This window comes from Microcaecilia unicolor, chromosome 1 (assembly GCF_901765095.1).
Source record: "Microcaecilia unicolor chromosome 1, aMicUni1.1, whole genome shotgun sequence".
NCBI classification, from domain to species: domain Eukaryota; kingdom Metazoa; phylum Chordata; class Amphibia; order Gymnophiona; family Siphonopidae; genus Microcaecilia; species Microcaecilia unicolor.
This window is the reverse complement of record NC_044031.1, coordinates 719,724,833-719,736,901: the sequence shown is the minus strand read 5'-3', so window position 1 is coordinate 719,736,901 and position 12,069 is coordinate 719,724,833. Positions and strand designations below refer to the sequence as shown.

General features: G+C 42.1%; 1 protein-coding gene across 1 annotated transcript in view; it reads left to right on the top strand.

Moving 5' to 3' along the window:
- SECISBP2L (SECIS binding protein 2 like) overlaps positions 1 to 5,351 on the top strand; it is a 137,065-nt gene extending 131,714 nt beyond the window's left edge. Inside the window, exon 18 of the mRNA XM_030189561.1 lies at positions 3,871 to 5,351. Coding sequence (XP_030045421.1) covers positions 3,871 to 4,529 — 659 coding nt within the window. The 3' untranslated portion in view covers positions 4,530 to 5,351. The remainder of the gene's footprint in view (positions 1 to 3,870) is intronic.
- The last annotated feature ends 6,718 nt before the right edge of the window (positions 5,352 to 12,069 follow it).

Genomic DNA, 12,069 nt, shown 5'->3' with positions numbered 1-12,069 from the left:
CTTAATAAGCTAATGAGCACTGATAACAGCACTTAACAAGCAATAATGAGCACTAATTGGCACTAATTAGAATTTACACGCACAGCTCACTAAGGGTATTCTGTAACAAAGTGCACAGAAATTCTAACACATGCAGCCAAAAAGGGGTGTGGTTATGGGTGGCATTTCATGAGCATTTTGAAATTTATATGTGCAGTTATAAAATATAGCCCAGTGTGTGTAAGTCTGCATGCTGGGATTTATGCCACATTTTCGTTGTGTAAATGGATATGTGTAGTTTTAGGCACTGAGATATTAACTAAGTATATTCTATATACCGCACCTAAATCTAGGTGCCATTTATAGAATACGCTTAGTCGGCACCAATTTATTTTTATTTTTTTAGGCGCCATATATAAAATCTCCCCATGTGCCTTATCAAATGAATACAGGGTTCTTCACTGTTTCAGGCCAGGTCTTTTCTTGAGCAGACTGCTAAATTGTGCCATTCTGTGATGTGGACTGTGTCTTTCATTTCCCTCACAGCATATTTTTTTGAGACAGCCAGTGGTCTCTGTAATGTTCTGAGTCACAGAAGTAGGATGCTTGATCTGGTTTCTTCTGAGGGCTCTGTGATAACTAGAAAGAGATGGGCTAAACTTCTTCAGCACCGGACATATTCTGTCTCTGTAGCGTTACATGCTTCTGTAAATTGAGCAGAACCCAAAATTGGTGAATTTTGTAAACACATGTTGGTGTTTAGGGGAGAGTTAGAGTTCTTAAAACAGCTTTGAAACTGGTACTTAGTGTTCAACAAACCTTTAGAAAAGAAATCCAAAATGTGGTCTTGAATAGCAGTTATGTCACTGACTTTTCATTGGGTTTTGAATGTATAAGTTAGACTTATAAGCATCTAGTTCCCTGTTATACCAGCAGAGGAACACCATATAAGTACATAAGTACATAAGTAGTGCCATACTGGGAAAGACCAAAGGTCCATCTAGCCCAGCATCCTGTCACCGACAGTGGCCAATCCAGGTCAAGGGCACCTGGCACGCTCCCCAAACGTAAAAACATTCCAGACAAGTTATACCTAAAAATGCGGAATTTTTCCAAGTCCATTTAATAGCGGTCTATGGACTTGTCCTTTAGGAATCTATCTAACCCCTTTTTAAACTCCGTCAAGCTAACCGCCCGTACCACGTTCTCCGGCAACGAATTCCAGAGTCTAATTACACGTTGGGTGAAGAAAAATTTTCTCCGATTCGTTTTAAATTTACCACACTGTAGCTTCAACTCATGCCCTCTAGTCCTAGTATTTTTGGATAGCGTGAACAGTCGCTTCACATCCACCCGATCCATTCCACTCATTATTTTATACACTTCTATCATATCTCCCCTCAGCCGTCTCTTCTCCAAGCTGAAAAGCCCTAGCCTTCTCAGCCTCTCTTCATAGGAAAGTCGTCCCATCCCCACTATCATTTTCGTCGCCCTTCGCTGTACCTTTTCCAATTCTACTATATCTTTTTTGAGATACGGAGACCAGTACTGAACACAATACTCCAGGTGCGGTCGCACCATGGAGCGATACAACGGCATTATAACATCCGCACACCTGGACTCCATACCCTTCCTAATAACACCCAACATTCTATTCGCTTTCCTAGCCGCAGCAGCACACTGAGCAGAAGGTTTCAGCGTATCATCGACGACGACACCCAGATCCCTTTCTTGATCCGTAACTCCTAACGCGGAACCTTGCAAGACGTAGCTATAATTCGGGTTCCTCTTACCCACATGCATCACTTTGCACTTGTCAACATTGAACTTCATCTGCCACTTGCACGCCCATTCTCCCAGTCTCGCAAGGTCCTCCTGTAATCGTTCACATTCCTCCTGCGACTTGACGACCCTGAATAATTTTGTGTCATCGGCGAATTTAATTACCTCACTAGTTATTCCCATCTCTAGGTCATTTATAAATACATTAAAAAGCAACGGACCCAGCACAGACCCCTGCGGGACCCCACTAACTACCCTCCTCCACTGAGAATACTGGCCACGCAATCCTACTCTCTGCTTCCTATCATTCAACCAGTTCTTAATCCATAATAATACCCTACCTCCGATTCCATGACTCTGCAATTTCTTCAGGAGTCTTTCGTGCGGCACTTTGTCAAACGCCTTCTGAAAATCCAGATATACAATATCAACCGGCTCCCCATTGTCCACATGTTTGCTTACCCCCTCAAAAAAATGCATTAGATTGGTGAGGCAAGACTTCCCTTCACTAAATCCGTGCTGACTTTGTCTCATCAGTCCATGTTTTTGTATATGCTCTGCAATTTTATTCTTAATAATAGCCTCCACCATCTTGCCCGGTACCGACGTCAGACTCACCGGTCTATAATTTCCCGGATCTCCTCTGGAACCCTTCTTAAAAATCGGAGTAACATTGGCTACCCTCCAGTCTTCCGGTACTACACTCGATTTTAGGGACAGATTGCATATTTCTAACAGTAGCTCCGCAAGTTCATTTTTTAGTTCTATTAATACTCTGGGATGAATACCATCAGGTCCCGGTGATTTACTACTCTTCAGCTTGCTGAACTGACCCATTACATCCTCCAAGGTTACAGAGAATTTGTTTAGTTTCTCCGACTCCCCCGCTTCAAATATTCTTTCCGGCACCGGTGTCCCCCCCAAATCCTCCTCGGTGAAGACCGAAGCAAAGAATTCATTTAATTTCTCCGCTACGGCTTTGTCCTCTTTGATCGCCCCTTTAACACCATTTTCGTCCGGCGGCCCAACCGACTCTTTGGCCGGTTTCCTGCTTTTAATGTATCTAAAAAAATTTTTACTATGTATTTTTGCTTCCAACGCTAATTTCTTCTCAAAGTCCTTTTTTGCCCTCCTTATCTCCGCTTTGCATTTGGCTTGGCATTCCTTATGATCTATCCTGTTACTTTCAGTTGGTTCTCTTCTCCACTTTCTGAAGGATTGTTTTTTGGCTCTAATGATTTCCTTTATCTTACTGTTTAGCCACGCCGGCTGACGTTTAGTCTTTTTTCCCTTTTTTCTAATACGTGGAATATATTTGTCCTGAACCTCCAGGATGGTGTTTTTAAACAGCATCCACGCCTGATGCAAGTTTTTTACTCTGCGAGCTGCTCCTTTCAGTCTTTTTTTCACCATTTTTCTCATTTTGTCGTAATCACCTTTTCTATAGTTAAACGCTAGCGTACTTGATTTCCTAGTTTCACTTCCTTCAATGCCAATATCAAAACCGATCATATTATGATCACTGTTATCAAGCGGCCCTCGTATCGTTACCCCCTGCACTAGATCATGAGCACCACTAAGGACTAAGTCTAGTATTTTTCCTTCTCTTGTCGGCTCCTGAACTAGCTGTTCCATGAAGCTGTCCTTGATTTCATCAAGAAATCTTATGTCCCTTGCGTGTACAGATGTTACATTAACCCAGTCTATATGCGGGTAATTGAAATCCCCCATTATTATTGTGTTGCCCAGTTTGTTTGCGTCCCTGATTTCCTTTAACATTTCCGCATCCGTCTGTTCGTCCTGGCCAGGCGGACGGTAGTACACTCCTATCACTATCCTTTTCCCCTTTGCACATGGAATTTCAATCCACAGTGATTCCAAGGAGTGTTTTGTTTCCTGCAGAATTTTCAATCTATTTGATTCAAGGCTCTCGTTAATATACAATGCTACCCCTCCACCAATCCGATTCACCCTATCACTACGATATAATTTATCCTATTGTTACAAGTGAAAGTTTTCAGTAAGGGGTGTATTGTAGATTTCTTATAAATTATAAAAACTGGCCTAGAATGTAAAATAAGAAATTGTGGTCTATTTTGTCATTAACAGAAACCAATTGGAGGAACATGGTGGAGACTTCAGATGGATTGGAAACATCTGAAAATGATAGAGAAGCCTTATGCAGGACCACTGTACCAGAAAAATCTGGTAATGTTCAAACTGAGAAAGCTGTTCTGAATAAGCAACCCTTGCAAATGGCTACTAATAACACTACCTCAACTGCAAACCTTGGGAAACCAACACCAGCTGACAAAGAGGACGTGAAACCAGATGACAATCTGGAATGGGCCTCACAGCAAAGTACGGAGACAGGGTCTTTGGATGGCAGTTGCAGGGATATTTTAAATTCCTCCATGACCAGCACTACTAGTACTCTGGTACCAGGAATGCTCGAAGAAGAGGATGATGAAGATGATGACGACGATGATGTTTACACCCATGAACCCATATCTGTAGAGGTACAGCTCAACAGCCGAATTCAATCCTGGGTCTCCGAGACTCAAAGAACTATGGAAACCCTTCAGCTTGATAAAGCAGTTAATGGTGCAGAGGAGGATAATGCTGAAGAGAGTGACGAGGAAGAGGCAGACACACCTGAACTGATAGGCCCAGCAAATGACAGTGAGGAATGGACATCTGATAAGCATGATAGCAGCACCTCACAAAAAACTCACAGTGGCACTTCTGATTCCAGTTACATACCATAAAAATAAACCTCAGGAAATTTTTAAAATGTGGAAAATTAACTCATGAAAGGGTTTCACCTATTATCTTATAGCCTTCATCTCAATATTTTTGCACTGTTGAATATTAATATCTGTATTTAATTGACAGAAATATTTTTATAGCTGTCTTTATTACTTGTTTCATTAGTATCAATCAATTTCTCTCTTAAGTAGCATAAAACTGCATGTCTAGGTGTATTCTGTGGCTTTGTTCACACGTTGAGGAAGTTTCACTTGATGATGAAGAGTTTTCATGTAGATGGTGCTGGTCAGAAGATGTGAAAACAAAACTTTTCTAAGAAAATCAAGATATTTTTCACTTTCCTCATCCAGTTTTAGATCAGTTTCTGGTGCATGCTGTTTTCAGTCATCATTAACTGTGTTAACTCTATTTAAGGCATTTCCGTAGTGGTGGTCCTAGTTGTTTTACACACTGTTGACATTCATTATCAACTGTGGTATATGTTTCTTAAAGAATGAAGAGCAAAAAAAGAGAAAAAGAACCACAATACTGTCTCAAATTTTCATTTTTTTAGAATAAGAGATGAGGCAATTTATTTTAGGTTAGGGGTTGGGTTTTTTTTTTTTTGTGAAATTCTGTATCTACATGCAAAATTTTCAACGTACTGGAGGTTCAGTTGCCTGTAAACAAGATCCTTGTAACAATTCCTTTAGGTAAGTGTTTTTTTAAGTTTCCACACATTGCATAGCTTTTACATTTTTATAGAAAAAAAACTAATTATGAATGATTTCCAGCTAAATTCCTTAAAAATATGATGCTGGTTGTAATAAAATATTTTGAAAGATGAAGGTCTGAATTTGGTGTCTGGCAGCAGTTATAAATATTAATGTAGTTGAATTCTCCTATGGTTGCAACTAGGCTGAGCAAAGTTTTTAGGACACTGGTTTTCAACACTGGTCATATGAACAAGTCTGATTTTTAGAATAACCAAGATATGCAAATTAACCCGGTTCTTGGACTAAGCATATGCAGTTCCAGCTGACATCCTGAAAACCAGGCCTGCATGTTTGCTGTCGAGAACCCCTGTGCGAGGGCATTTAAACAGCCCTTTTGGCTTCACCTTAAAAGACATTTCTTATGACCAAAAAAAAAAAGAAGGGAAAATAGGTTTTTAAGAAATATTTATTTAGAGTATTTTAATTGATGTTCAAAGGTTTGCATTTGTGGGAGGGCTGCTGCTGCTAATGTAAATTGCAGTAGGATTGGAAGATTTTATTTTTGTTTACCGTGGAATAACAACAGTAAATCACAAATATAAGCATTAGTTAAGGGGGTCTTTTACTAAAGGTTAGCTCAAGTTATCTGCTGCAGGTCCCATTTTATTCCTGTGGGCCCTGCTGCAGATAACTCGAGTTAATCTTTAATAAAAGACCCCCTAAGTTGTTTTTTTGTTTTGTTTTTTTTTAAAGATCAACAGCACTATCTAGATCACTTAAAATTGCAACTTATCATTTTTGGTGGGGCCAGATGCTTCCTTTCTCTGTCTTACCTTTAAGTCTCCTTTTAGTATTATTTCCTTTTATGGTGTACATAAAAATATATGTGCATAATACGGCCATATGCCCTTGCTTTTAAAAAATAATTTCCCAGTGCTTTCCTAGAATTGCCTGCTCTATATCCATGCTTTACCTTGAGTTTGCAGTGCCAGTGTGAGGTTCTGATTGGTGTTAGTATAGCAGTGCCTTGATTTATATAACTTTATATGTATAGGTGAAACTAAGTGAGAGATGCTTTAAATGCTAATTTCTCCTTTGAAATCAAGTAAAAATCTGAATGAAATGAGGGAATTGTAATGATCTTGTTTAATTGCCAATTGAATTATCTAAAATATTCTAGAGTCTGTGCTTTAAATTGCTTTTTCTGCAAATCAAGAATTTGCTCTGTGGACCGAGAGAAAATAGAAAATTGTCAGTGCCTGTTTTCCAGACTCCATAGTTTTGCTACCAGTTACTCATGCTTGATGGCAAAGCGTTTCATGTTTTATTTCTGCAAATTAAAGTTTAGTATTTGAAATGGGAGAGAAGATGCTTTCAACAGTGCAGTACAGCAATTATTGGATAGCAAAATGCACACAGAAGAGGAGACTGAAATTTCTAAATGCTTTGTCCATGTTCACTTTTGTATCGGAATCCATCCAAACATTCCCACTGCGAGAGAGTACATTTTGTATGTCAGCCACAATAGTGGGAGGGTTTTAAATGAAGTAGTGGTTCTAGAAAAAGTGCAGAGGTATCTTTCTAAGTTAAAAAAAATCAAAAGCAGAAGAGAGAAGCATCAGGAGGGAAACTGAGAGAGAGGGAGCTGTGTATTTGTCCTCAAAACACACACGTGCATTATATGACATGATGGGTTCTACCATGCAAATGATTCAAGTGGTTGAGGAGAGTCTGATGTGAAAGATCAAAATGCTTAAGGACATTTGTTGTAAAATTAGTTTTGTCTACAGGAAATTTATTTTTGTTTGTGCAGACATGTAATATGTATGTAATTTAGCATTTAAAGATCTGGGTTTCCTTGTTTACTAAGTAATAATTTTAGTAGCTGTCTTTGTCCAGTGTTTTCAAGATGTGGAGTGCATTCATGAAAGAAAGTATGTAATGTGTTGTTTCGTGTTTCTAGAGATACAGTAGGTAGAGGCATTTATGGAAGTGCAAGCAGTAAGGAATGAGGCATCCACTTGTTGGCCAGAAACAGTGTAGTGCAGATCTTATTGTCTTCAGCTGATGATTTTAGGGCATGTGTATATTGAACTACTGAAAAAAATTGCTATTCAGAAGATGAAACATTGAAAAAAATGTACATTTCCTCTAGCTTATTCAGGTCCAGTGGTTGTAATAATACTTTATTCCATTATCTAGCTTCCCACTTTTCCAGAACCTGTGGGATAGTTGTGTCCATCAACCAGCAGGTGGAGGTAGAGAACTGAAAACTGAGCTGAGACATATCTTTCTTGGCATCCAGTCCAGCTCCTTAGTATATTTTCTGTCTCCAGCAGGTGGGTGGCACATTCTTCAGTCTCTGGTTTTGAGTGATTTGCTCCTGGTCCAGTTGGTCAGCTGGTCTGCAGTTCAGCTTTCTGGGTGGCTTGAGTCTGCACAGTCATATCTGGAGGTCTTCAGCTCGCTGTCTCTGATGCCCCACAAATTTACTTCTTCCCTCGCTTCACCTCTCTCTTGTTTCCTGTGGAGCTCCCCTTTTTTAGCACAGCAACCTTTATATAAACAAAAAAAAAACAGAGCAAACTATAGGCAGATAAAGACCATATGTCCATCCAGTCTGCCCACCCATGCCATCTACTCTCACTATCACTCCCTTAAAAATCCTATGTACTTGTCCAAGCTCTCTTGAATTCAGATACTGTTTTCACCACTTCCACCAGAAGGCCGTTCCACGAATTCACCACCCTTTCCATGAAGAAGTATTTCCTCAGGTTACTTCTGAGTCTATCCCCTTTCACCTTCATCCTATGCCTCCCTCATTCTAAAGCTTCCTTTCAACAGAGCTCAGCTGAAATTGGGTGGAGGAGCAGGTGGGGGGAAGAGGGGGTGGTGGTTGGGAGGCGAGGATAGGGGAGGGCAGACTTATACGGTCTGTACCAGAGCCGGTGATGGGAGGCGGGACTGGTGGTTGGGAGGCGGGAAATACTGCTGGGCAGACTTATATGGTCTGTGCCCTGAAAAGGACAGGTACAAATTCAAGGTAAGGTATACACATATGAGTTTGTCTTGGGCAGACTGGATGGACCATGCAGGTCTTTTTCTGCCGTCATCTACTATGTTACTATATGTTACTATGTATGAGAGACTTGCTTCCTATGCATTTATGCCGCATAGATATTTAAATGTCTCTTTCATATCGCCCTTCTCCCGCCTTACTTCCAAAGAATACATATTGAGATCTTTAAGTCTGTCCTCGTACGCTTTATGATGAGGGCCACTGACCATTTTAGTAGCTGCCCTCTGGACTGAATCCATCCTGTTTATATCCTGTTGAAGGTGTTGTCTCCAAAACTGCACAATATTCTAAATGAGGTCTCACCAGAGTCTTAAACAAGGGTATCGTCACCTCCTTCTTCCTATTGGCCATTCCTCTACCTGTGCACCCAAGCACCCTTCTAGCTTTCACCGTTACATTTTCTACCTGTTTGGCCACTTTAAAGATCATACCCAAGTGTCGCTCATCTTTCATGTACAAAAGTTCTTCTGGAAATCATGGGACAGAGTCCTGATTCTTTCTCATCTGGGGTAAGACTTGTGGAGACTGTGGGTTTGGGGGAAGCAGCCAGCAGTGGTAAGTCCAACTAAAGTTTGACTCAGAACTGCTTAGACGGATGAAGGCGAGGGATCCTGACTCAGTGCTTGAGACTTTGTTGGGGTGAATGGTGACCCACACAGAGACAGTTAAGCAGTGTTTGCTGGCACTGGAGTATCTGGGCGTTTTATTCAACACAGCAAGTGGATCTTCCTCATGGAATGCAGGAGGTCAAAGCCGGTTCAATAGATGCATCTTCTCTGTAAAGGTAGGCCTAGGGTCTGGGACTATGTCCAGGTTCTGGGGTCAATGACAGTGTCAGTGGAGGTGGTGCCATGGGCAAGGGCTGATATCCAGCCATTATAGGAGTGTCTTCTCAGCATCTGGTTTCCAGTGTCACAGAAGTACAACCTTCATCTTTTGTGTGTACACTGGTTTCCAGACAGAGTGTGCAGTGGTGGTTGTTACCCAGGAATTTGATTGTTAAAGCTCCCTTTCCGATATCACAATAGGAGGTGGTGATAATGGACAGGTTGGGGAGCTCATTACAGGATCCATCTGGCACAGGGCACCTGGATGGAACAGGAGTTGGTGGTCAATAAATTGCATGGAGCTCAGGGCAGTGTGGAATGCCTTAAGCAATTTTGCTCCTTTTCTGGAGAGGGTCCCAGTCCGAGTTTTTTCTGACAATGCAACAGTGATGGCTTATATCAACAAGCAAAGTAGGACCCATAGCTGTCCGATGGCGGTGGAGTCAGCCTCCCTCTTGAGTTGGGTGGAGAAAATTTTTTTCTGCTTGTCGGCAGTTCACATTGCTGGGTCCTTGAATGTGGAGGTGAACTTTCTCAGCAGGCAGTCCTTGGACCCGGGTGAATGGGAACTATCCAGTCAAGGTTTTCAGCTGATACTGGACCAATGGGGTTCGCCACCTCTGGACTTGGATGGCAATGAAAAAGAAGGCCAAAATACCCAAGTTCTTCAGCTGTTGGAAAGAACTGGGCTCAATGGGGATCGATGCCTTACTTCAGCCCTGGCCAGAGACACATCTACTGATGTCTTCCCTCCTTGGCCGGCAGTAGGCCGTGTGTTGAAAAGGATCACATTGTATCAGGGTTGAATAATTCTCGTAGCCCCAGATTGGCTGCTGAGGCCATGGTATGAGGACCTGAATCAGCTGCTGGATGGAGATCCTCTCCGTCTTCCACAGGTACCCAGCCTACTGAAGCAAGGTCCGGTGCTCATGGAGGATCCATGCCCTTTGGTTTTATGGCTCAGCCATTGTGAAAGGGCTCAGTTGAGACAAAAAGCTTATTCTGATTTGGTCATTGCTACCTTGCTTCAGGCTCAGAAATGCTCTACATCATGGCGTATGCGAGGGTGTGGGGAGCGTTTGAGGGCTGATGTTCTGAGCGCAGACTTTCTCCCTTCTCTGGTCAGATTGCGTACATCCTAGTATTTCTCCAGGGAGATCAGAAAGGATTGGTATTGGGTTCTCTAAAAGTTTGGGTTGCGGCTTCAGCCTGTTTGAGGGGCTGACTACAGAAGACGCCTCTTGCAGCTCACCCAGATATCATTTGATTCTTGTGAGGAGTGGGCCTCTTGCGGCCTCCTTTTGTATGCTCTACAATGCCATGTCCAGAATGGAAGCTTAATTTAGTCCTTCGGGCTCTTCAGAAGCCTCCTTTTGAGCCACTCCACAAGGCATTCTTGGTGGCTGTTGCGTTGGCACATAGGGGTTTGGAGCTTCAGGTTCTCTTGTTGGGATCCCTGTCTCCACTTTTTTTAGAGGTGGGGGTCTTTCTGTGCACAGTTCCTTCCTTTCTTCCGAAAGCAGTATCAGCATTTCATTTCAACCAGTCTTTGGAGCTTGCATCCTTTTGCAGAGAGGACAAAGAGGCTCCATATTCTTCCTTGAAGCTTCTTGATGTGTGTAGAGTCCTCAGATATCTGGACGTCACAAATCGGACAGACTGTTTGTGCTTTTTGGTAATCATAGGCTTGACCTCATGGCTTCCAAGACCACAATTGCTAGATAGCTGAAGGAGACTGTTGTGTCAGCTTATTTGCTTGCGGGGAAGCAGACTCCTTAGACCTTGTGGGCTAATTCTACAAGGTGTACAGCGACATCCTAGGCCGAGACTACTTTACTGTGTCTGGATATGTGCAAGATGGTGATGTGGTCAATACTGCATACCTTTGCCAAGCACTATAGGGTGAATGTTGGGGCGCACTCAGAAGCCAGTTTTGGGGCTTCGATCCTTAGGCGACGCCAGGATCCCATCCACTCTAGGAATTACTTTTAAATATCCCACAAGTTCTGGAATATTGAGAAGCTATATAATGGAAGGAGAAATTAGGTCTTATTTGATTAATTTTCTTTCCATTAGTCCTTCCCACTATTCCAGAGGCCCCCTAAGGTTTCTGAGATGTTTAGTTGGTGCAGAGTAATGGGTCAAAAAGCGACTGTCGCTTTTGTATGGTGCTTCTTGCACATCTCTTGTTCTCTACAAGTTGTCCAGAGATGAGAGAGTTAAACACATGTTTGCTTGTCTGGTTAGTGTTAGGTTAGCAAGTGGTTTAGCAGGTTGTTGTGTTTATTCTGAGTTTCTCCTTACTGCTTGTCTACATGAATACTGAGAAGCTGGACTGGATGCCTAGAGAGATATGTCTCAGCTTAGTTTTCAGTTCTCTATCTCCACCTGCTAGTTGATGGGCACAACTATCCCATAGGTTGTGGGATAGTTGGAAGGACTAATGGAAAGAAAACGATCAGGTAAGACCAAATTTCTTCATATGATGTAATAAGCTAATCTAAAAACCCCAACTGCATCAGGATATTGTTCTTGATGTAATAGCTTTATCCAGATTTCTAATGTTTGTTTATCCTCTTTGACTTTGAGTAATCATTCTACTTCCCTTCCCCTAAAACATTTCTTCTTTAAAAATGTAGCAGTCTGCTAATCTTTGCTACATGTGATTCAGGCTTCAAACATCTACAATCCATCTCTCTATATAAAAGGCAACCCCAATGTTCTGAAGCCTCCACGGAAGTTGAGGCGCCAGAGATATCCGGTGTGCCCTGGAGTGTCTGCACCGCCCTCGCGTCAAAACGTCATGACGTCGAGGGCGGAGCTATAACACTCGAGGCCCGAAACCGAAATGCCACAGGCACGGCCATGGAGGCGCAGCAAACAAAAAAAAAAAACAAAACCCTACCCACACACAGCAACGCCAACACCGAACAAGGCA